Consider the following 26935-nt stretch of genomic DNA (forward strand, 5'->3'; position numbering starts at 1 on the left):
GGGTGGGAATTAATTCATGTATTTGAAATAAAATTCATCTCATATTCAAATGAATACAACATAACAATTAGACAATAAACAATTTAGTAAACAGAAGGTTAGACATAATCGTTGCACCTTAAAATCTCAATAATTCATAGATTATTGATTTGATGAGGTAGATCCAAAGAGTACTGACTCCTTCATTGTTTGTGTGTCGCTCATGGAGGGAAAACAGTGTGTCTGCAGATTATTTGTCTAGGCACCATGTAAAATAATTATAAGTAAAAGCAATTATTGCTTGATTGCATTCTGCGTCTAGTGCTTAGTGCTAAGTGTCTAGATCTTTGTAATGCTCAAGCTTATCGTTTAATTTTGGGTACACTATAATGAAAGACAAAGATCAAGAGAATTTATCGCGTCTGACGTCATCTGTCAATCAAACTCGAGCACGGTTTGTTTACAAGTGTTGTGATAATGACTTGCTGAACGCGGATTTATAACCGGGCACCTTATTGTTAATTTTGCACCTTTCGACATGCAAACCATCTCAAAAGTTAGGTCTTTATAGTAGGAAACTTTCATAACCGAAGGCACCATGTCCACAATGCCTAGAAAAGCTGCTTTTTGCCTTGTAAAAGTACGTAATTTTTCGCCATTTGCTGCTATTCCTTTTCTCCGATCAGCACCAGATAGATCGGTCTTCCTTTTACACGCTGATTAACCTGTGTAAACCAATCAAGGATCGTAATTGACAGTGACATCAGACGCGATAAATTCTTTTTATCTCTGTCTTTAATTATATATGCCCTCCATGCCATGACAAACCAAGATGGCGGATTTACCATACAATTACACATGTTGTAATTTTGAGTTGCTACTTTTTGGCTATGATCTCTTTGGATTCAATACATATGATCCAATTATCAAATTACCACCCAAAAGTTAATGAATACTGGCCTTTGTCCATACAAGAAGAGGCTGAAAGAGGCTGAAAATTACATTTTTACACCAATTCTGTCACTGTAGGTCTTAAAGGCATTTACAGGAAGACACACACCACAAACTGATCTATAGCTGGGGATTTATAAAGAAAATGGACTATTCCAGTTGAAATCCATACACCCCCTATGGCAGACATGACCATAATCTCCCATACAGCCTAATTTCAAATGGGATAACCTGAATGGGTGATTCCATCTGAAATTTACACCCCTGCGTGGGAGATTAAGGACATGTCTTACACAGAGAGTGTATGGATTTCAGCTGGAATAGTCCAATCCATCAAAAGATCCACATTTTTATGGACACATGCTAAAATATGTCCAAAAAGGGCAACATTTTCCAGAAAAACACGAGTTTAAACCACCTTTTTACTCAACAAACAATGATTTGAGTAGTGCATAGTGGCTATGTACATAATGCACAGTGAAGTCCTTTTAGTATGATCATTATATAAACAAGGCTCACCTGAAAAATTACTGAATCTTAACATTTTCATAACTGGATTCCCTTAAATCAGATTGAATAATTTTTCAAGTAGTTTCTCTACCTAGAACATGTAAGGCACACTTTCAAACAGCACAGCCCTATCAATGTGGTAAAAGGGCATATCTTATATTTACTTCACTAACATGCTACTTCCTTTCGCCATAGTTTTTTATCAATGATCCCCACATAGTAAAAGCAGGGCCGTGACACGCATATTCAATCCCTGTATAAAAAGTGAAGTCACTTTACGGCAGTTTGAGTGACAGTTGCTAAGGAGTTTGATACACCTAGTAACGCCATAGTAACGCTTTTTTTAATAGCCTAAAATTTACATACATGTGCACGACAACGTTGTGCATACTACTTCAATAGTGAAACAGACATATCCGTAGTTTGATTGACAGTTGCTGGGGAGTTTGGTACACCAAATTTTTCCAAGATGGCGCCCATCGACTGCCAATTATTTGGACCCTTTCCAGCAAAAATACAGCTTATTTAATCAGTCTCGTCATGGGGTCATCAAAGAGAATATTTTCCTAGCATATTGAGCCAACTCCTCAGCTATTTGGTTTTTCACGATATGATAGTAATGGAAAGATTCGACCAAATGTTCGCCGTTTTTCGCCATTTAATTTTTTTTGAAACGATGAAGTAAACATGCATCATCTCTTCCACAGGTGATACACTCCTACACGTACAGGGGTACAGCTATGCCATCACATACATGATCGCGCATTGGCTGTGTGACTGACTTCATTTGCGCAAACAAGTGGCGTATCCTATAGTATATTAGTACTCGAGAATCCTTGGTCAAAGGATGTAACTTGTAAAGGCAATAAGAGGAAGATACTTTTTTTTTTAGTGATGTAAATTAAAGATTCAGCCTCTTACCACATGTGACCTGCTACCATGAAATGAGCGTAGAGTCCTATAGGTAGTTTTGAGACGTTCTAGCTGTTGCGTTGGTGTTCTTTGTTTCACACACACCTGTTGAAGCCAATAGTATGTCTGTATGTCCTTTGTGAATAGGACACAATGGGACATTCACAAAGGACATACTACTGGCTTGTACATGTGTGTGGCAAAACAAAGATCATCAACTTAACAGCCACGATGTCTCGAAACTACCAACTTTACGCTCATTTTGTGGTAGCAGACTAGCAGGTCACATATTAAGGGTGAGCTGTTTATGCACACAATATAAAACTTCAGTCAACATGACAATTTCTGTTTTTGGTGCAAAAATCTTCTTATCAATACATTGGAAAACACATTATTGGCACCATGATCAATGTACCTGAAAAATATTGGTTTTGTGCGTTGAAGATGACGTTACCGTACTCTTAATTCAGAAAATTACAGAACTAATGCCTTTCTTACAGGACCCATGATTGGCTGCATGCCTAAAGGATAGACCATTCAGCAGCACACTAAAAGAATGCTCTTGAACAAATTAAAGTCTTTGAAAAGTTATAATTTGGAAGAATAGTTCCACAATTTTTTGAAATCATGATGAGTACCACCATTGGGCAGGAAAAACCTCCATGTGTCATTGGCCCCTGAACATGCTTAAAGCATAACCTCCTTTGTAACCTCTTGGCAGTTTTGTTTAAACATGTTCAAGGGCCACAAGTACATAAGTTTTTCCTGCCCAATGAAGTATTGCTTTGAGGAAATAATTATTATTTTACATTATATACACTGTACACATACAGGCTTTATCAAAATGATAGGTACCATTGGTTTTGATGTTTATTGAAAAGCCCGCTTCTTTCAAATGCAAATGGATCCTTTTGAAATGACTACAACTTGTGACTTTTTATGCCATTAATCTACAAATGAGGTGGATCTTATGTATTATGGTGTGATAGGTTTGTTTATAATCACCTGGTGCATGGGAGCAGATGGGTACCAATAATTTTGATACAGCCTGTACTCCCATCTAATGACTGAGCCGGCTTCCAATGGGTACACAATGTTAGTCCGAAACATCGTCAATCTGAACCCCCATCACTCCGAAAATCTAACTGAAAAAGATGTCAACCCTAACCCTAACTTCAATTAGATTTTCGGACTGACGGTGGTTTGGATTGACAGTGTTTCGGACTGACGCGGAGACCCCCTTCCTTCAAACACTTGATCATTACATTGAGATATTAAAATTGAAACCCATAGATCCCCTATAGAAGACATGACTTTAATCTCCCACATGGGAGTTGTAGATTCCCCATTCAAAATTCACAATCCCTGCTTGGAAGATTAATAAGGTCATGTCTTCCATAGGTGGAGTATGGTTTTCAACTGGAATATCACATTGCAGCACATCAACCCTTTTAGTGTCACCTCTCTGAAAATGGAAGACTTTTAATCTATCTTTAAATGGTACCATGGGTAAGAATACACAGCACTCTCTTCTTTAAATCCTTTCCTAAGATAAAAGCAGTATATGAAAAATATATATCTGCAGGGTGTATTGTACAATTACACCCTGCAGATATATATTTGAAGTCAATTGGTTGCAATTTGATGCTAGCTTGCGCTTATGACTTCTGATCAATATATCGGCAGACACTTTTCCGTCAAACAACAGAAATTCACCATAAAAATAGTGCGCTCCTTGCAATTACTTTAGTATGCTATATGGGCATAAGACAAGGATGTGTTTGGTTTCAAGATGAAACTCTGCATGTTTCCACTACATGCAGCTGGAAGTGAAGAAACACACTGTAATATACTGGTGGATTAACCAGATATACCGCACACAAGTTTGGGTATATAACGAGGGCAAGAAGGCCCTACCTGCAATAGCTGCCCTATAGACATTTTGACAATTTCTGCATTCTATATTGTACACATCTAAAAATATGACACCTAGGAGCTATTGCAGATAGGGCTTTCTGCCTCTAAACCCTCCATTATATAATGAGCCCCTGTTATCCCAACATGTGAATAGTTGTAGCTCATTACAACCTCTACCCAAATCTATTTCTGATAGGCCTGTCACAAATGTGATGCGATCAAGCTAAACATGAGTCTGATGTCGATCAAAATCCAGTTTTCAATTTTATTACATGTGCCATTCTCAGAGTTTTATTTTGCTGAAAACCCCATCATAATTAGACTTGCAATTCCAGAGATATGACCATTTTAGTGTTGCTCAGAACAAGAAAATACAAAGGAAGTTGAATACTATTATTGGCTATATTATGTCAAAATCAAGATTCCCGACATCGGACTCATTCTGCTTGATCGCATCACAAATATTATCAGAGCTGCCAACCTTCTAAAAGTCTTATCAGTATTCTCAAGATCAATATTTTCCCTATAAAATAAATGTTACCCAATAAAATCGGTATTCTCACCTTCATGTACAAAAACATTTAATTCTCAATCATTTTCACTATTTCTTTTCAGTATTCTTCAGTAAAATCTGTACAAAAATACAACTGTATAGCGAGAAATTTTCACGGGGTTAATTTTCGCACGTTTTACAGTCGAACAGGCAGTTATGAATTTTTAACTCCTCAAAAATATTTATTACAGTACTTAACGGGTGGGGTATGAACGTTAGGGCAGTATTTTTTGTGGGACATGAGAGTACATCAGATCGACATACCGAATTGCATTCTGAATACGAAGAATGTCATTCTGATATCAAATAATTTAGATTTTTTTAAATTCACGATATAATACATAATTTATGGCAAATTATTAAAAATTGATGTTTTTGATATTTAACAGTCCTCGAAGTAAAATTTATAAATCTAATGATATGTACTTTAAGTGTATGTAGCTGGGATGAAAAAATGTGTGAAAACGTCGATAAACGTTAATATCAGATCCCTTAATGTAAATATATTTGGAAACACAAATTAAACACCCACTAAACTGTTCATAATTTATAAAATTGCAAAAAAAATTTAACCAGTGAAAATATCCCACCATACCGTAAAAATCAGTACTAGTTGGCAGCTCTGTATTATGTATAAATCACGCTTCATCAGCACTGTGCAATCACTCCTCAGTAGAAACAACAGTAGAAACAGGTCAATGGGCTATTACCAATTGAAATCCATACACCCCATATGGAAGACATCACATGACCTTAGTATTCCACACAGTGGGGGTGTGGTTTTTAAACGGAGTCTCCCATTCAAGTAACTATCTTAAAATTCATACCCCTATATACAATGTATGTGGAATATTAAGGTGATGTCTTCCATAGGATTGTATGATTTTCAAATTGTATAGCCCATTGATGCAACATCTCTCATTAATAAAAATAGTATTTTCACATACAATCTTTTACTTAAAATATCTCAAAATTAATATTTCAACCATTATTATGATTTATGCTTTCATGATTCACTTCATATATTGGTATGTACAATAATTTCATTAACATTCACATAATTTATACATCATCATGCTGAAAATCAACATAAGGCCTAACAAATTGTTTGATTGGCGTAAGATAAAAAAAAAAATAGGGTAGGTCGGTCATAATTTTTAAGAAAAATTTTTTACACACATTTTAAGCGGTAAATTGCGTATGATAAAGACCTTGGAACTTTTTTTGTTTCTTTTTTAAAATTTTATTCATTTATTAAAAAATTTATTGCAAAAAAAAAAAAAGAAGAAATAGGTCTAGGGTCGGGCCTAATTTTATGGTAGGTCGGATTACACCAATCAAAACCATTTTTTAGGCCTAAATGCCCAAATAAACATTTGAAAATAATACTCAAGATTGTCGGTGGGCTATACCACAAACCTTTGTTGCTATGGTAAACACATGATGCTAACCCTGTTGTTCCTTATGCTCATGCTGCTGCGGCGGTGGATGATGACTGTGCCCATGGGCATGGCCATGGGTGTGGGTCAATTTGAATTGCACATACCTGTGTAAGGGATGAAGGGAAAAGAAATGCAGAGTTAATTAAAGACCCATTCAGTGATCCTAGTGCAAGTGTAAAAAAATTTAAATTGTTTATAAATTGCTTAAAATAGTGAAGGAAAAGTCATTCAAATTGTCATTTGGAATATTTGAAATGATGAATTTGGCAAAAAACAAAGAAAACAGCAGTACTGACGAAGTTGAAGCCCCATTCAAATACATGTAGCTAATTCAGATACTGTCAGTATCTAAATTACAGATTCGTGTAAAATGTCTTATTTTGTCTTAAATACGCGGCTTTCGGATGAACCACTCGCAGGCTATGTTAGCACATCTATGACAATAACAAAGGTACCAAAATCTGAATTTGTATGATTTTTATGATCGTCCAGATGAGCAAATCACTGAACTAAACGTAACATTTTTACTTTAAAAACACCTCCCAAAGAAAACATTACTATGTTATCATCATTGTTATGTACGGGTAATTCCTTTTTTAATTGGGAGAACACCCTATTGGTACATCAATTACTCAACATGAACATGATAACTCTCACCGTGTAAGGATTACTGTCATCCATAATAATCATTAATTAAGTATGGCTACAATAAGTGCACTATCTACGTTTTTATAACTCATACAAAGTTTCTTATCATTTGATTGGTCAATTACCGGTACTATTGATTATTTTTGCCATTTTTAGAAAAAGACTATTGCACTCCGCACGAATGCAATAGTCCATTTTCCATTGCACTCATGTGTGGTAACAGTTGGCAATGCTGACAAACACGAGGGTATAGCGGGCACAGTGACCACCTCGACTCATCGATTATAGGTGTGGGTGTCGCTTTTAAAAGAAACACTTTATATATTTTTTTAAATTTTATTTTGTTTTTCTGGTGATTTATAAAATGACTCTGAAAGTCAAAGTTAACGCTCTGTGTTAATTGGCTAAATATTGTATCCTGTTCTCATACGTCACCGACACCGCTTCCAAGTTGACTTGAATGCATCTCCTAGCGGTCTGCCGCTTTGGGCAAAGCGGTGGAGTGATCAATATATCGGCTTATCTGCGCAGTAAAGCAATATCGTCATCAGAGCAGCAAGCGAAAAGAAAGTATGAAACCAACATAACCCTAAACCTAACCCCACCTTTCAGACCAGCGACTCCTTTTTATTTTTTGGATAAGCAAACCTTAGGACTAGAGAATAGTGCCAATCACATATTTTTTTGAAACTGGTCATTGTCAAGTGTTTAAAATGGTGCACATCTGAGATGGGCTACTTTATTGTCGGACATACTTCATCCCTAATACCAGCTTGTCCAATGGATGCTCTGCAATTTTGCCACTATGACTAGCAATAGAGTACTGAGCCCCTCCCTTCGAAATACCGGGACAAACTTGACTAAATGTGTGATGTCATCTTCTTTTTGGTCTATTTTTTGGAATCAATTTTCCTATTATTGCTTTATTTCAGCATTAAATTGCACATTTTCTCACACTACACATGCATGTATGCCTTGGAAAAGTCATTTTGGTAGCTGGTCAACTAATATACTAATCTACATCTATCATTTTTGAATAACATTATCACAAAAATCGTGTGTAATAACTTAAGCCAGGGCTGAGGTCATAACATGTGTACAAAGGGAGCCTTCTATATACTCATTACTAAGCATTATGTGATCATACCTACCTGTGTACATGAGGCCAGATCTGATTTGTTTCTGTGCCACTGAAGTCCTGTAGAATACCAAGATTTCTGAGGTAAAAAAGAAAGATTTTTAGACATGTAGAATGATCAAGCAAAATGAGTTAAAACTCAGTTTTCAATTCAGTTTTCAATGTGCCATTTGCAGAGTTTTATTTCAACTTGAATGATAAACATTTTCACTTACTAATCCAGGGATATGGTGAGTGTTGCTCAGAACTATACAAAAAAATAGACTTGTAAATTTAAGCTTTGAGCAACTGTCTTGTGTCTTGCTGTCAAAGCTAATAAATAATTACTCCCTTGGTACTAAATATGGATGACAAACAGCGGTCTATTAGATGGCAATCAATGTCCATATGCGAACTGCTCCCACAAAATGAACGTGAAGTCGCAAATTGGTAGTTTCGAGACCTCCTGACTGGTGAGTTGATGTTCTTTGTTTGATGCACACATGTACTAGCCAGTAGTATGTCCTTTGTGAATGCCCTATTGTGCATGTTGTGCCCCATTCACAAAAGACATACTATTGGCATAGAGAATGCTCCATTTACATAGACATACTTCTGGCATGTACATGTGCGCATTAAACAAAGAACATCAATTCAGCAACAAACTTTTTTTGCCCCTTATTTTAGCCTATTTCAATTTCATTATTGCTGACATATGGTATACCTTATATTGATGTAACATGTTCACAGACAGAAAGGTGTGAAGTGGCACTTTCCGCTGGTAAAAAATAACACACAAAAATATTTGTAAACTCACTTGTAAAAGCCAAAGACGGGTTCTGTAAGTTTTGTATATAACTGTAGTCTGGCTCGCACTGTTTCAGGTTTATCATCATCACGCTGTACTAACGCTTCTCCTGTGTCGTCGTCCTTACCCTGGATATTAATTAAAACAAATTCATAACCTCATTAATATACGCGATGTGTTTAATCCAATCACAGATAATAAATTAAAAATACGTAGACGCAAATGTAGGTTATTGAAAAAAGTATAATGACCGCGTCTCGTGACGTAGCTAAAAGTATGCTTTACAATGATCATGTTACACAGGCGCTGGCCGCCGTATTTGAACATCGCCTAATTGTGCGCTAATGTGATTGGTTGCTAGTGGTATTTCCCTAATCTGGCTACTCGATTTTTTACAGGGAAAACAAAAGATACAGTTAAAATTATATTTTGTTTTCAAATTTAAAAGAAGAAAATATGGCGTAAATTGAATTTAAAAAGTGAAAAGTAACGGTTATGAATGAGGTTAATGACTTTGCATCAGTAATTTTTCGGGTATTATGAAATATCTAAACATTGTGCTTTGGACCTCGGAATATCCCTCGGTGCTGCACCACTCTGGATATTCCTCGGTTCCAAAGCACAATGTTTAGATATTTCACAATGCCCTCCAGACAACTGATGTGCAGTCATTAACCTCTATAAGCGGTTATTGGGCTATTCCAGTTGTAATCCACATACGCCCTCTATGGAAAACATGACTATAATCTTCCACATACATGTAAAGAGTGTGAATTTCAAATGGGGTTACCTGAATAGATGGTTCCATTTGAAATCTACACTCCCTGTGTGGAAAGATTAACGTCATGTCTTCCATGTGTCTTTGAAAGTGGACCCATCAACCAGTGGCATAGATTTCTTTTTGACATTGGGGGGGATGGAGTTGGAAAAAATTCTTGAAGTATAGTTAATCTAACACCTTTTGGCGACAAAATGAGCTTGTGGTACTAATGCGAGCGAAGTGTGAGAAAAATGCTATTTTGAAGCTAAACTGATTAAATATGGTTTAAAAGTAGAATAAATTGGTCAGAAACCCATTATCAGGCGTCAACATTGGGGATGATTGTATGGACCATCCCCCTGGCAAAATATTGGGCGGATTTATCCCCCACCCCCGGATCTACGCCTATGCCATCAACGTACCAATTTTTAAGGAAATTTGGCAAAAATTTTGGCAAAATTTAACACAAATTGGGCTATTCAGAAATTAATGGCACCCCCCCTAAAGAAGACATGTGAATTTGTACCATACATTTTTGGGAATTCCCAGACTAAAATTTTATCAAAAAAAATTGGGATTCCCATTTCGATAAAAAAATGCTTAAAACTATTGGGAATTCCCAGTGACCCTAAAGAAGACATGCACATTTTTGCCAAAATGTTTGGGAATTCCCATACCAAAATTTTGTCCAAAAAAATTGGGAATTCCCATTTTGATAAAAAATGCTTAAAAAACTTGGGAATTCCCAGTGACCCTAAAGAAGACAGGCAAATTTTTGACAAAATTTTGGGAATTCCCAAGCCTAAAAGGGGTACTTTTCTTGGGAATTCCCATGTCTTCTTTAGGGTTGCCTCAATATGCTGCCCTTTTTATTTGGGAATTCCCACTGCCAGAAAAAATGCTTAAAAATATTGGGAATTCCCAGTGTACTTAAAGAAGACAGGCCAAAAGGGGAGGCAAGCCGAGGGGGGGGGGGGGAGTGATTTTTGGCACGGAAATGCTTAAATATGCAAATCTTCTTGCTGCAGCGCGCATAACATGTATATAGAGTAGACCATAAGGTTTGAAACTTAGCACCCCAAAAAGGGGGGGGGGGCAAAGATTTTTTGCGGGCCGAGGGGGAGGCAAGGGATTTTTGGCGGGCCAAGAGGAGGCAAGCGATTTTTGGCAAGCCGTTTGGAATCCCCGGCTCATAATTATTGCACACCCTTTGACACAAAATTTGTTCTGCCCTTCCCTTATTCAGAGGTGTAACGACCGGGGAGTGTTTCATGGGGGGAAATGGGAAATCATTTTGTTAACGTATTTGACATATTTCCACTTTTATTTTTCTAAATGTGTTGCAATTTTAGATTTTTTCCAGTGAGTTTACTTTTTGAAAAATATTGTTAAGGCGATTTTTGAATATTTCCTGCGATTTCACTCTGTTTAGAAAAATTATTGAAGCAATTTTTGAAGATTTCCTGCCATTTTACTAATTTTTTGCCCATTTTGAAATATTTACTGTGTTTTTACAATTTTTAGGACATTTTAAAAATATATCCCGGAATTCTACAAATGTTAGGATGTTTTTAGATTATTTCCTGTGATTTTACAATTGTTTGCAATTTTTTTTAAATTTTTCATATGCGATTTAACAACTTTTTTGGCATTTTTTGTAAATTTCTTACAAGTGTATAATTATTTGGGAAGCTTTGAAATATTACTTGGTATTTTACCATTTTTATAAAATACGTCATGCGATTTAACCATATTCAAAAATTCTTTATACAATATTGCTTTATTTGGGGCAGTTTCAATAATTTCCTGCACTTTTATAACTCAATCATTTGCAAATTTACCCCATGGAAGACACACAAAACAAGACAAAATGTGTTATCTCAGAAACGTCAACTCTTTATTTTGCCTGTTAATATTTTGTGGTATTAAAATATCAACTTATATAAATCAAGTAGGCCTGGGACTTTAACTTTGTGTCCACTGCCCAACATTTAAAAAAGACTTCAAGGGCAAGGACATTACATTTGTCTGCATTGTGGAAGTTTCAAAAACAGACTTCTGCAAAAATATAAATGCTACATAAATTTAACCAGGGATGTGAGAGTAGATCCCTGATTTAACCAGATCATGCTAGGCAGTAGAAACCAGAAACCCTTGGTAGAAACTATTACATAATATGACCTTGACCCATGTGCTCCAATATCTGGTCTATATGCCTGATGCCTGCAGCATTACTATCATGACTATACATGCTATACAGTGTACATGTTCAAAGTTTGATAAAACCATAGATTATCTAAGATAAAACATTCAGTGCTGTGCACAGCTTTGCATGGATATACCACTTTGGATATACCTTCTTGAACATGCTACTTTTTGAATTTTTTTTATAGTGGGTTACTGGGGTTTTAGGCCGTATATATCGTACATTTCTCTTTATATTGATGTGAATTAATTGAAGTGTTTGTCTGACTAGTTAACTTTGTTCAAATCAATATAAACCTGTAGATCTTTGTAAACCAATTTAACTTGCTGTATTTTATGGAGATGGTTTGGCCATAGGTGAAATGTCAAGAACACGTCTTGATGTCTTGAGGTGTGCTATAGTATACAAAATTTTGCACTGATTACAAAAATAAATATTTGAATACTGCTAATTGTGCAGAAAATGATCCAAAATTACGTGAATTAAGTAACACAGTACTAAATTGAAATAACTCAAAACAATAAGTACCAGTAACTTAATATGAACGAGTTACATCAACTTACATGTTCGAGTTACAATAACTCAACTAATTGGTTCTTTTTTATTTTTCTAAGTTCCGTGAACTTGAATTCAGAAGTTGACATTACTTAGAAAGTTGACGCAACGACTTACATCAACTTTTTAAGTAATGCCAACAAAGTTGATTAGTTGACGGAACTTTTGAGCTTTTTCAGCATTTTTAAGTTCAGATAACTAAAATGAATTTTGTTTTGGCAACTTTTACACTATTTTTGAGTTGTCCAAACTTACTCCTTTTGAATTGCGCCAACAAGTCGAACAAGTCATTTCTATGAGTGTACCTAAGCAAAAGCCTCAATCTCAATATGAAAAAACACTTACAAATTCCACACTATAATTATGGTGAAATAATTTGTGGGCTTTTTCTCAAAATGACAATGAAATTTAATCATTTTTTTCCAGTCAAATTTAATTCAAGAATATTTTTATAGGGTGATTACAATCAGGTGATTACATGTACATATTAAAAATGGAAACTAAAATTGACCAAATAAGACTATTAATTATATTTTGGGACTTTTTTTAATCGCATGTCGTTGTTCCAAGGAGAGCGACATTATTGAAGGTGTTTAAAAAATATTTTGCATTTATTTTTCATGCGATTTTACATTATTTTTCATTTTTATATATTTTTCAGTGATTTAGAAACTAACAACTTTGGCTAATTTTTACAATAATTTGCAAAAAAACCCATAATGTAATGATTTTTCCTGTTATTTAACATTATTTCCTGCGATTACATATTTTTTCTTGTGATTTATTATTTGTATGTGTTTTTTTTAAAGACCTAAAATTTTTAGGTGCTTTGGGGGAAAAAATCTATTTTTTCAATACGAAAGGACAAAATTTTCATATGATGGACGGCTTTTCATCCCAGCTACACACACTTTAACTACATATCATTAAATTTATACCATTTACATCGAGGACTGTTAAATTTCAAAAATATTTTATGAGATTTTGAGTGATTTCACTGAATTTCATAATTTGTACAACTTTTTCCCAAAAATACTTTCCAAAAATGTCTAAATTTTGTCAAAATGTGTCAACATTTTAAAATAGTTTAAATAGTTTGTCGTTTTAATTCCCATTTTCCCCCATGTGACATGTCAAATTTGTATTTGTTTACAAAATAACAAGTATAGCATACTGAGCCTACATGTATAATACATATAAATCATGCATAACTCACTAATGAAAAATTGGAATCAACTAAAATTTGGGGAATAGGCATTTTGTGGATATCTACTGAAACATACCCAAAGTTAATAGCTGAAATTATGCAAATCTGCTGCACATCTCGGTACCCACCTTTCCACTAGGGGTCTTAATACGGAGAGACCGAAGGCCCAAAGAAGGGAGTCATTCCATGAGACTGGGGAAAATCTTACCAAAAAAAGGGGAGGAGTCTCAGTCTTTCCATGAGACTAGGAAACATTCAAGCAAGAGAAATGAAGACCTATAAAAGATATCCCAAGACTTGTTATAAGGAAACTCCGTAAACTTTACAAGAATAAAGAAAAATGGATAAATAAAATAAAAATAGTAGTCGCCCGAGTTAGTATTTACAAAGTATAAAAATAAGTATAAAAGATGTCGAGTCCCGCATTCGGTGAGAGATTATCAGAAATGTGTCCAAAAGTGAAAAAAGGGAATCTTTTGGTGACAGGCAAACAAAAAGGGGGTCATTGGATGAGAAGGAGTTCAGGGGGTCATTTGGGTGAGAAGGAGTCCTGCAAGCAAGACTTCAGTCTTTATCATAAACATACTGACATCTACGGACCTGTATCAGTATCTAATAACGTCCTAATGATAAATGAAAATACTGAGTTACAGTTACTGGAACTAGGGTCAATGTGGCCACACTTAAACATCCCCGTCACCCAATTTTAGCGAGTGCCCCCTCCTCGATTTAGGGTGAATTTCAGGTTTATTGGCATTTCTCTGGGCCATAATTAAATTTGTGTCTTGAGGTGCATATGGTGTTTCCAATGTTTTCCTAAAATCTAAAAAATTCTTTATTGTTTTAGCAAATTTTGTACAATTTTGTCCATACTACTATAAATAGTTGGGCAAATTTACCATAATTTTAAACAGAAATAATAAAAAGAATGTTAGTCTCCTCATCAATTTTTTTTTCTTTTTTTTTGTTTTTTAAAATCCCAGCTGCATACCCAAATCAAAATCAAGAACTTTCCCCACCCCTTTTGTAAATACTAACTCGGGCGACTACTAGTATTTTTATTTAATTTATCCATTTTTCTTTATTCTTGTAAAGTTTACGGAGTTTCCTTATAACAAGTCTTGGGATATCTTTTATAGAACATATAGGTCTTCATTTCTCTTGCTTGAGTGTAGTCTTTATTTTTCTGAGCTGAGTATTTGAATGGAAACACCACTAGGTCATGCTCCCCATCCACAATATTTTTTTCTGTATTTAACATTTGCATCATACATGTATACATAATGTACATAAGTATTATGAGGTTAAATTCCACATAATGCCATTATTATTTCCTCTTGCCTAACAAAAGCGAAATATATAAAATTCTACCAAGGATCCACCGGTTTGAATCGACAACCTATATGGGTCAGATGCTATACCACCATGACCACTGTGCTACGCGTCTTTTTATGATTACGGAATAAAATGCATACACACGATATACTATGACTAGTATTTATTACCAGTGAATATCTATATAATTTCCGATCAATAATGAACTGAACTCGAACCTTAACCCTAATAGGCGGGACACCACGTATACAGTTGTTTAAACAGGCTCCCATTCAAATGTTAACTACGGTAAAATAGTTCTCTTCCCGTCCCACCCATTGCGCCCAACATAGCGTTGATAATGTCAGCAAGGATATGGTCATGTTAAAGAAGTATTTTGTGATACTTTTATGACATTTTTCTGTAGATATCCATGAAAAAAAGCTTTTCCCCAAAATGTCAGTTGATTCCGATTTTGTGTTTGCGAGTTATGCATGATTATGTGTATAACACTGCTCCATAGGCCACTGTGTTGTAATTTTGTTCTGTTTCAAACCAGAACAAAATACAAATTTGACAATGTTTTTGTTATTGAAAAGAATTAATCTGCAAGAAATTTTCTGTACATATACATAAACATTATGTAGCCAAAGGTTTCCAGTGGTATAAAAATCTTAACTTTTTTTGAGAAAAGTGGGGGGATGAGGCTGTGGATCACGAAACACCCCTTTAATGTCTGCTTTAATAGCTATGTCTCCAGTACATGACTTTTGACTCATAATAAAATCACAAACATTGGCAGCTTTTAATCATGTTAATAGATTGGGCCATGTGTAGCCATTCAGGTTTTCAGAATTGGAAAGAAAAAGTGCAAGGTATACTAACATAATGTGTACTAAGCATGCAGACATGCTAAACTGAACAACAAAATAAAAATAGGTAAAGTTAGATGGCCAAATATGACCAATTCCAGAACCCATAGCAGTGTCAGGTAAACAATACAAAAGTACAATGGAACAAGTGAAGAAAATCACTGTGTGCACTGTGCACGTAAGCACACAAACCATTCAGAATTAAGTATGTGAATGTTGCTATCTTCAGTAGATAGCAGATGCCTGTCCCAGCCCAACGCTAGTGCTATGGATGCTAAAGCTTAAACAATTTTCCACAAAATGTCAAGAGTGCCCCACAGATCATGGAAAATTAGTTTGTCAAGTTTCCAATATTTGTCTTGGCCCTTCAGAGCCATACCACACCTAAAATAGAGAAATATGGTTGATGACACAAGTCCTGTTTGATGACAGCAGTTCTTCAAATTAAAGAAAATAATTGAAAAAATATACCTGCCTGAAAATTTTAAAATATTTTGTTCTCATCATATTATAAATAAGGGCAATTCATGGGTAATTGGACACTATTAGAGTGAAAATGCCTTCTTTAAGTCACTTTGAAAACAATTATAAGGCTTTGTAGAAATACCAAATTGGTCAATAATATAATATTAACATAAATTCTACGGATTTTGAACAAATGGCAATTTAATGACAAAATGTTAACCTTGTCCATATACATGTATAGGCACACTTTTTCTCATATTCTATGACTACCTACATCTCAGTAATTTTAAGGAAATGTAGATTTGAGGCAAGAAAAGAAACCTTTAATCGTTAGCTTTAATAAATTGAAAAAAAAAATTTCCCCTCAATCGGCTCACAACTTTTGAAAATATGCTGTTTTTAAGAAATGTACACCTTTTCCCCTCTGTCCACGGAGGATGTTTGGCTACTTCAAAGATTAAAAATGAACACAAATATAATGCATGAATATCAAACATTACTCAATGATAACTTTATAAAATAACAACTTTATTTAAGGAATTGGCTTTACCGGTGGGCTTATGGGCTATGGAATTTGTTACGTGTCATAATTGTGGGCAAAATGGATGTGGGGTAATTACTTATTTTTTTGGTTATTTATGCCTTTGTTAATTATGTTTCTTACTTTTTTACTTTGTTGTTTCTTGCTTTCTTTTTATTTACAACATAAGTTATTTCTCTTTTTGGGATAAAAGGTAGCCCTGAAAAGGGCTGTTTGGGTTGTCTTTGGTTCTTCTGAAGTGAATTTACTGTGCTGCTCTGCCTTCTACCTGGTTGCCTTCTTGACAAATACCTGTTTCAGCCCTGGTCCTCATTGCATCAATCGCGTTGCATACCCATACTTGTGAATGCAGCAGTAATACGGTTGCGAAGATATTGGAGTTGGAGGCTAGCTGATCCTCGCTCATAGACGTCGCTTTGGATGTTGCCCCAATGGAAGAAATCAAGCGGTGTGAGGTCTGGTGATCTTGCAGACCATTCCAAAGCCAAACCTCATCCGTGTACCGAGTGAAAAACGGGGACATTATCGTCATAATTATTTTGGTTTATTTAAGCTAACGATTAAAGGTTTCTTTACCTACCAAAATATATTTGATCACCTTTTCAGAAATAGGAGAAAAAGAGGGCGCAATGAGGGATCTGGTTTTTATTTTTTGGTGGGGGGAGACACCCTGTACCATTATAGATCTTTCAACTTCAGAATGTTAATATGTGAAAATATGACTCACCTAAATTGACATGCAGCCTGATGCGGAGGCATAAGTTTTCCAAACTGGTTCAAATATTGATCGATATGCATGAAATATAGGTCACTAGGTTACAAAAAAGTAAAGGGGAAATAAAGGCCCTGGCATTTGAAAGGAGCAAGGGTCTTATCACCCAGGATTCAAGGAGGGGGATTTTGTTTGTTTGCTTTATTTCTTCTTTAACCTGGGACACTCAATCAGTTGAAAACACAATTAATCATCTGTTCTTCCTTGAGGCCCAGGGGAAACTAGACTCAGCCAACTATGAGCAATCATTCTGTCCATCCCAGAGAGATGGAGAGTATTCTGCAAGATGGTTCTGAACCAGTAAACCATAATAAATGGCGACAACCTCAGAGAGGAACAATGTGGATTCCGAAGCTCCAGAGACTCTACTGATATGATATATGTTGTTTGTCATATGGACGATTATAGAATTACATGTAGCAAGGTCTTTCTACTGACTGCCCAGCACATGTGTCAAGATGAGACGGTGAAGATTTTTTTTTTCACTTATATTATAAAAAATATCAGCCTGAAATACAACATCCCATTTTGTTGTTGTGATTTAATTTTGGGCAATTGATATGGTTTAGGTATATTGTTAAATTGCCCCCACATAGTAACAACTCCCATTCCATTCCAAGTCTATACCAGAATGACTTCGATATCTTGAGACAATTAGGACGACCACCAACAAGACAGACAGGCCATGTGTTGCACTATTCAGGAATGTCTATATATAAGTGGTATCCAGTCGTTAGGCACGCCGAAATGGAGTAGAATGACTGAAAAGAGGACGAGGGCGGGGGCGAGAGGACCCAGGCTCAGGATCAGGCAAGTGGAAGTATAAGAGATGAACATGCTCCCTCTTTTAAATAATATTAAAATATCATTTAATTGCATTGCTTGGAACAAGAAAGTAGCACATGCTTACATTTGTCTTTGGTCATGGTGGACATTGGTGGCAGGCCTCTAAATGATACCAATTAGGTTGCTCTTCCGCAACTATCAACATGATCAAACTTATTCATTGCATGGCAGGAGGGGCAGAGGCCAGAGTGGGGGAAACTTCAAACCCCTACAACATTTTATAAACTTCTATAGGTGTAATATTTAGGCTACCACATATCATATGGGTTATTTTTACTCCATTTCTAAGGGTAATTTTTACTACAAAAAACGGCAAAATGTTTTGAAATATGGTCCCACGTTGTTTCAAGATTTCTTTCAAGTACCCTGTTTTTTGACTATTTTACCCCCACTTGAAAATTACATGTGCATGCTATACTTCTTTTTAAAAGTTTATATTTAGTATGGTTTTAGGATTAGGTCTATTGTTTAGGCATCAGTGTTAGGGTTAGGATTATGTTTAGGATTAGGGCCGTTGTTAGGGTTAATATTTTGGCGATATTATTAAAAAAGGACAGTCGTAACTAAAAAGGCGTTCATTGGTATGAGATACTGGCTATTAAAGAACTTACTGACTAGCTATTAAAACCTCATTCTCAACTACATAATGAGGTTTAGTTGTAAGATTTCACCAGCAATTTAATATAACTCGTCATGAGATATTAGGCCGTTTTTAGATTAGGCTTACATAATACATGATAGATTTGTCCTGAGATGACATATGCTACACATTTCAATTTTTGCTGCATTATAAACCTATACTGCCCATACTAGTATGAGATAATTTTACATAGGCTAACCATGCATCTCCATCAGCAATTTTGATGTCAATGTGGATATTTGTCCAGTTGAGCATAGTGCTCACACAATGTTAAATTTGGTTGGAATTCCAAATCTTACATACCATTTCATGCACATTTGTATGAAGATGGTTAGATAGTTTTGATTGAGAAAGTCATAAAATATATTAAAATTATGTATGGTTTTTGAACACACTGTATCCACAGATCCTGATTTCCAGGATATGTGCTGTATCTCAACAAGGCAACATAACTCATTATTGAAGTTTGATTTTTTTTTTGAAAGCCTACAATGTTCTTAGCACATTGGTTTTAATACAAGAAGTTTTGATGGGGTAAATAAGAGAAGAACAAAACTGTGTACTTTTTGAACCAAAATTTAATTTATCCACCCTATATGATATTTGCAAGAATAAAAAGAAACAAGGGGTCTTTTTCTTGTGAATTCTTATGTCTTCTTTAGGGTTTAAGAATAATAACCGGGGTAAAAGGGACATTTTTCTTGGGAATTGGTGGACTTTCCACTCCTAAAAAGGTGTCTTTTCTTGGGAATTCCCATGTCTTCTTTAGGGTTTCCAGAATAATGACAACCCCTTTTGGAGGAAAATTTGCACTCCAAAAAAAAGGCAAAAGGGGACTAAAGAAGACATGTAAATTTGTACCATAATGTTTTGGGAATTCCCATACCAAAATTATATCCGAAATAATGGGAATTCCCATTTTGAAAAAAAAAAAATGCTTAAAAAAATGGGAATTCCCAGTGTCCCTAAAGAAGACATGCAAATTTTGCCAAAATTTTGGGAATTCCCAAGCCTAAAAAGGCGTCTTTTTTCTTGGGAATTCCATGTCTTCTTTAGGGTTGTGAGAATAATGGCCATTTTTTTTGGGAATTCCCAGAGCAAAAAATGGTGAAAATTTTTGGGAATCCCATGTCTTCTTTAGGGGGTGTGCCTTTAATTTCTGGAATAGCCCATTGTCTGAATTTTTACAACTTGTCCCCAATTTTACGGAAATTTGGGCTACAGTGGAAGGCAAAATATATACATACCTCAACTTTAGGAGGATTCCATTCTAAGTTGTATACTCTACCACTAGCGGGATGCACCCAACGTCCTTCTAATCGTTTTGTCAAAACGTCAAACGGAATAATTAATCTGATGACAGAATCGATGCTCAACTCTTGCGTCAATGCCTGTGCTTGAGACACTGTGCGGGGAAATCCTGGAGGAGGAAATAATCAGTAATGTGTGAAATTATTTATGCGGGCTGTAATGCATGGCTCCGTGGGGGGGGGGGGTGTTCTTAGTAGACAAGTGGGTATGGGATATGCAGCAGATTTGTGATGCATTTTCAGGCTTTTTTTGTATAGATTTGGGTAGCAAGTTTCAGAAACCGGTTTTTAAAGAATGGGTTTTGGAACAATTTGCAAACAACATTTTACAGAATTGGTCAAATTTACTGTAATTTTGAACAAGAAATAATACCAAATTAGTATACTGTTAGTAATATTTGGACAGTTTTTGGAAATAAGGGCCAAATCATGAATTTTAAGGCATTTTTTGTATGCTGTGACAAGCAAGCTCATTAAAGACTTGTTACTTGTACAACTTGTATTTTAAGTTATGCATTCTAATTCTTTTGAAAAAATTACATGAAATATTAAAATTAAGAGTAAACTCTTGGCCAAAATTCAAGATTTTGAATGTTTAGACTTGTGCACATTTTCCCTCAAATTGCAAAAATATTAAAAATTAGACTTTTATTGCCAGTTAGAACTAAAGGATCAGGATTTAGATATGCTTTATTTGGGAAAAAAAGATAATATTTTTGAATTCCAAAAAATTAATGCTGTATTTTTCTGGAATCAGGAGGCGATCTTACCATCTAGAAGCCAACTCTGCTCAGAGATGTGACTCAACTCATTCAAGACTAGTCTCACCATCAGATTATCTGGCACAAGTTGTCCTTTCTCCATAAAGCCCTTAGCTTGCAATGCTGCTTCAGACGGCTTCCCTGCTGTGAGGAAAAGATAAGTGTGTGAATTTAGCTTTTATTTGTTTGTTAGCTCAAGTAGGCTAAAAAATCAGAAACATTCTTATTGCATTTTTTACCAAACACTCGATTGTTTTTCCATTTCACTGGCAAATTTTCTATGAAAATCAGTGGCGTAGATTTCTTTTTGACATTGGGGGGATGGGGTTACACTGCTAATGTTGATAATAAAGCACTATTGTTCAGAGCAAGTGTCTGTACATGTATGGACAAAAATACTGACCAAAATTTGTCATAATTTTACTCAAATTGTTAATAATGTAATCTTGATATATTTTTGATTGTATCACATACTTGTAGAGCATGTTGGCACGCCAATTCTCTTCAGTTTTCAATATGCAGAAATCTGATTTTTGATGGTTTTTCTGATTCAGGGAATCACTGACAAGCTTTAAAAGACAATGCTAAACACATCAAAAGAAATAAGTCCCCCTCTGAAAACGTCGTCATAACATTGTAAGGTTTCGTTTTGTACCAATAAAACTAACTTTAAAATAATTATATGACTGTTTACTAAGTGCTGTGTGAAAATGAGTGATTTCCATGACTTCAGGGCTGAATGAGCCTAAATTGAAGGCAAAAACTGCCCTTTTCAAAAGTCACAAAGTAGGCCTATGCTTGTCACAAAAGTTGATTCATGGCTTGTTACTAATGGAAAACCCCATTTGTTTGAGTGCAGTATAAAATCCTCACCAAGTGAACATTTATTGTAATGTGTATCGATTCTTGATCATTCAGCCATGCAAATCCCCTTGGTGCAGAGTTCAGCACAGTGAGTTGTAAGATGGCCAGTTCCATTCCTTGTCCCAATACGCCTTGCAGTTAACAAGCATAAAGGCCTACTTTGTGACTTTTGGAAAGGGCAGTTTTTGTCTTTAATTTAGGTTAATTCAGCCATGAAGTCATGGACATCTTTCATTTTCACAAAACACTTAGTAAACAATCATATAATTATTTCTAAGTAAGTTTTTTGGTACAAAGTTTTACTTTACGATGTTATGACGAAATTGTCAAAGGGGACTTATTTCTTTTGATGTGTTATATAGGGCCTACATGAGCAATGGTCCCATTGAGTCACTCACTACAAATAATTGTACGTCCATTGTTAAACTTTATTTGAAACCCTTAGAACACAGTTTGTATATTTAAAGCAGACATACAATGTAGGAATGTCAACATTGACCATTTTTTCATTGAATTAAAAGTCCTTACAATTTTCGATTGAAAACAAACAGGTCAATTATACCACTCAGAATCATATTTTTTGTTAGTGGCTGTCCGCTTCCTAGATGGTTCTGAAATTTGAACTATGTTTTCAATACACTAGATTTGTTTGCCAGAATATTGGACCTTATTTATGAACAGCATTTTGGGTGATATACAATAAATCTATGTACAAAAACATACATGGCATAGTGTTTTTGAAGTAGGCCTACCTGCAGAGGTTGGGTATGTTTCACTTAAAATGGGCATCTTACTCACACTGGGTTAGGTCATAATATCAGTCCAATTTAATTTTCAATTTTTACCAAATCAGTCTGATAATATCAAAAAATGAATAATAATACAGGTGGCGTATTGGATCATTGGATGGCTTATTTTCGTATATATCATGTAGACTCCGGTTGTTCTCCGAAAAAGGTATAAAAATCAAAACCACAAATCCCTTCAATTAGCTCCTGTTGATTTCCCATAGAAATATCAACATGGTGTGAAATGTGTGCCAACAGGTTTCATAATAACATTATTACATAACAATTTTCTATCTTTGGATTATCTGTTGTGGTAATCATTGGGGTGGGCTTGCCCAGCTGGAAGTGTAATTGACCAAAGGGGGTATTAATTATCATTCATAACCTCATTAATAAACGCGATGCATGCGATCCAATCATATTTTATCATTTGTGAAAACGCGAACGCAAATCGAGGTCATTAATATCTCACAATTGACCGCAAAATGCGTATTTGTTCCATTGTCGCACACAATTGACCGGCGTTTTCGTGTTGTTGTGCGTCGAACAAACTGCGCGCGCGCTGGCTGGATTGCGCGCTACCATATTTGCACGGATTGTGATACGCACTTTTGTTATTGGTCGTCCTGTTTTAGCCTGATCGATTTTTGGAAAGGGAAGATGTAAAAATCATCTATTTTATAAATTTTTGAGCAAATTTTTGCGTTATTTTGTAAGGTGAAGAGATTAAAGTAACGGTTATGAATGAGGTTAATAACTTTGCATCGGTATATAGCCGGGCATTGTGAAAAATCTAAACATTTTGCTTTGGACCTCGGAATATCCCTCGGGGCGCAATCGGGATATTCCTCAGTTCCAAAGGCAAAATGTTTATATTTTTCACAATGCCCTCCAAATGACCGATGCACAGTTATTAACCTCTAAGTAATTGGACCTGGATTAATCCCTTTTTAGTAGCAAAATCCAACTGTATAGGCCTATCATGATGATATCATGATATTTTACTTGATAGAAAGATAATGCACTCGTCTTTGACTCATAAAATATTTTTCTACAATTTGTATCTCGTTCAATATTCATGTACATGTTGTTAGGGGGCTGGCATTTTCTTTGTAAGGGGAGGTCCCAAATTTACAAAAAGTTGGTGTCAATTAAATTCCCCCCCCCCCCCCCCCCCCCATTTTGGCAACAAATATTTCATGACTCCCCACGTGCAACCGATAAACCTTACCCCCTAAACAGTTTAAAATTGTATTGAAATCAGTCTTTTTGAATAACACAAACACACTATCTAGATCGTCATCTTGTGACTCCCTACATGTACATTTTGGTCATCAAAAATTTTATGACCCCCTATTTTCTTTCCAAAAATGTATGACCCCCAGTATATTTAGGACCTAGTACATGGAACCCATACCGTACCGTAGTAGCTCTGCACAACGGTATGGGATGAAGTGTATACAAAAAGCTAGTGCAACGTAACGTCATTGCATGATTTCAATTAGAGTTTGCACTAAAAAATACAAGGCTCCTGTGGCTTAAATAGTTGCATGTTTGTCATAATATTAATTACGCAGCTTCTTGTACTTCTTGCCTAAACACCTATGATTGAAATTGTAATTAATACTTTATTATTTATCCAGAATAAATAAAAATTCATTAGCACATGATCCAAATTGGTGCACCCAAATTGAGATGGCACTTCAGTGCAAACTTAAATAGGGCAGCACCAATACGAAAATGTCATACCGATAAATGACGTGTCTGTTTTGCCCAGTTTTTTAAGTTTGCGTTGCGAACTATTTAGGACCCCCCTTCCGAAGAAAATGCCAGCCCCCTAATATATGTATCTGTGCTGGGTTTTTTTATGGTTTTTTTATGTACTTCGTGTTTCTCTTTCAATTATTTTTAATTACAAAAACTTGGTTTTCATGCTGTATAATAATATTTATATAATGTAAAATGCTGTGTAATATATTTATGTAAGCTCAATTTTTTATGGTTTTTAATAATGTATATTCTATGTGTATTCAATGCTTTTATATGTTTGTCTTAGGGCCCTACTGAAAATCAACATTGTAATATTTGTTGAGTAGGTTACCCTGTTTAAATATGGTTAATAAATAAATAAATAAATAAATCCTGCATGGGTTTTGGGTCTTTTCTGGGTTTCGGTTTTCCATTCTTCATGTTTTTTTATTTTATGAATAAAAGAGTGTTAACACTCGACAAAGCCATTCAATATTTATATTAATTTATTATAAATATACAGGTAAAATTATCTGGAATAAATGTAGTCCAAGGATGTTACAATGTATGACTGATAACTCTTACAATAAGTAAAGCTACAGAAATTGCACATGTTGGAATAAAATGCAGATGATAAGCACTAGGTCTAGGAATCAGTAATCATTATTACAAACATTGCAAAGATGTTCCACAAAAATACTATGGAGTTTACAGATAAGTAGTGTACATACCAGCACCCTTGTTGATTTGAGCACGAAGAATATCGCCACTTGACAGATGGGTCAATCCAAAATCTCTGACGAGTCGAGATGAGATCGTGCCTTTGCCAGAACCCGGTGGACCCAGGATTACTGATCGAAATAATTTACTCATTATGACTTGACTTTGAATGCTTTCTGGTCAATTTCCTGCAACCAGAATACTTCACCGTACTTCGTAGAAGAGTTTAGTCCTTAAATTGTTTGACAAGCTCTCAAGAATCCCCTCAAATTTGACCTCAAAACCCGTTACCTATCTGATAAGTCCGCATGTTTGCCTACACCAGTGCAGTGCCAAATGTACCGATGGGCCAATTAGGTCATGCGCCTGCGTAGAAACAGCATCAGTTCCGTAGAAAATTGGACGACGACTTTTTAATACGCATGTTTTTTTTAATATCATCTGCGCATTAGGCGGCGCGGATGGGCGGGATTTTAAATGTAATGCGAGCTATATTTTCAAGTCAAGTTCTAATGTAAATGTATTATTGTTCATGATCGTTGGGAACTCAACTGGTGGTTCTTTGTGTAGGCCTATGGTTTTTCTCCCACAACCAGTTCCAAGCACAGGGAATAAAAAAAAAAAAGTTTTAGGAGCTGGCCTATAGGCCCTAGGCCTATGGGGTCTTACTTTTTTTTTGCATTCTTTAGAATAGGCCTAAGTAAAATCGAGTCTTCCTTTCTATTGTCCAAGGGAACTCCTCCGATAGCCTATAAAATATGGAAAATGAAATAGGTCTAGGCCTAAGTTGGGGCCGGAGTCTGGGTCAGCCCCGGGGTCAGCCTCAGGGGAGCAAATTTAAGATTTTTCCATCGCTGTCACCCAAAGACCCCATATTTTTTTACGAACACATGTTCTGTCACCCGAAGACCCCCTATTTTTCCATTTGATCTTTCACCCAAAGACCCTTAATACAAGTTCAATTTGAACAGCAACTTTCATTTATCACTGATTTTGTCACTTATTTTGAAAAAACAAAGAAATTTCAAGCCATATTTAGAACTAGAAATTCGATTTTCGAGGTTTCTGTGATTTCGGCTCTCACCTTTAAAAAGGTCACGTCACGTTCTCACCCAATGACCCCATATTTTTTACATTTTGCTCTCACCGAATGCCAAAAATCATGCTCTCACCCAATGACCCCATATATTTTCATATAGGGTATAATCTTCTTCCACGGTAAACCAAACAGCTTCCGTGGTAAACCTTATAGCGCCATCACTTGATGAAAGTACGTTATTAGTAGGCGTGAGTTAAAATCTATCTGGGCTAGAACTATTGCGACTGTAGGGGTGAGCTTGCCTACAGGTAAAAAAAATACTCGTGGCGGTTATATTACACGTCTAGTTTAGGGCAACGGGGGTGGAAAGGAGGATAGGCCTACTACGGGGATGTGCGACAGATTCGGGGTGCATTTTGGTTTATTGATGGCCCTCAATTTCATGAAAATTTGGTTCAAGAAAGATTTTTTTTTTTTTTTTTTTTAAATTAATTTGTTTCCCAAATTTTTATCGGAAAGTGTGCCATTTTTTTTATTGTTACCATGGCATGCGATAATAAATAGGCCTATTAATATAATTTTTAAATGCTATTTTATTATTTTGTTATTAATTGAAAATCTAAAATAGTATAAAATCGTATATGATGCCTGAAATTAAAGTTTAAAACGTTCTTCCAATATTAATAACT

The 26935-nt window shown here is 35.5% G+C and overlaps 1 protein-coding gene across 2 annotated transcripts; it reads right to left on the reverse strand.

Annotated features, from left to right (window-relative positions):
• Positions 1–6123: 6123 nt before the first annotated feature.
• Positions 6124–25521, reverse strand: LOC140140880 (GTP:AMP phosphotransferase AK3, mitochondrial-like). 2 transcript variants are annotated; one of them, XM_072162630.1, is made up of 6 exons: positions 25219–25521; positions 21096–21227; positions 20263–20435; positions 8847–8965; positions 8064–8129; positions 6124–6368 (listed from the first exon to the last, which is right to left on the reverse strand). In XM_072162630.1, exons 1-6 carry the CDS (start codon positions 25358–25360, stop codon positions 6269–6271), a joined length of 732 nt encoding a protein of 243 aa, XP_072018731.1. In that variant the 5' UTR covers positions 25361–25521; the 3' UTR covers positions 6124–6268. The 2 variants fall into 2 exon arrangements, with proteins under 2 accessions (XP_072018731.1, XP_072018730.1); XM_072162629.1 differs by having other exon boundaries at positions 21096–21230.
• Positions 25522–26935: the final 1414 nt, after the last annotated feature.

The sequence above is a fragment of the Amphiura filiformis genome, chromosome 19 (assembly GCF_039555335.1).
Source record: "Amphiura filiformis chromosome 19, Afil_fr2py, whole genome shotgun sequence".
In the NCBI taxonomy this organism is placed as follows: Eukaryota; Metazoa; Echinodermata; class Ophiuroidea; order Amphilepidida; family Amphiuridae; genus Amphiura; species Amphiura filiformis.

Excerpts from the sequence above, each read along its gene's own strand:
- LOC140140880 (XM_072162629.1), bottom strand. The coding sequence starts at position 25,360 with ATGAGTAAATTATTTCGATCAGTAATCCTGGGTCCACCGGGTTCTGGC. Across the intron at positions 20,436-21,095 it reads GCAGAGTTGGCTTCTAGATG|GATTTCCCCGCACAGTGTCT; the intron begins GTAAGATCGCCT and ends TTCCTCCTCCAG. Across the intron at positions 8,966-20,262 it reads GGAATCCTCCTAAAGTTGAG|GGTAAGGACGACGACACAGG; the intron begins GTATGTATATAT and ends ATTAATATCCAG.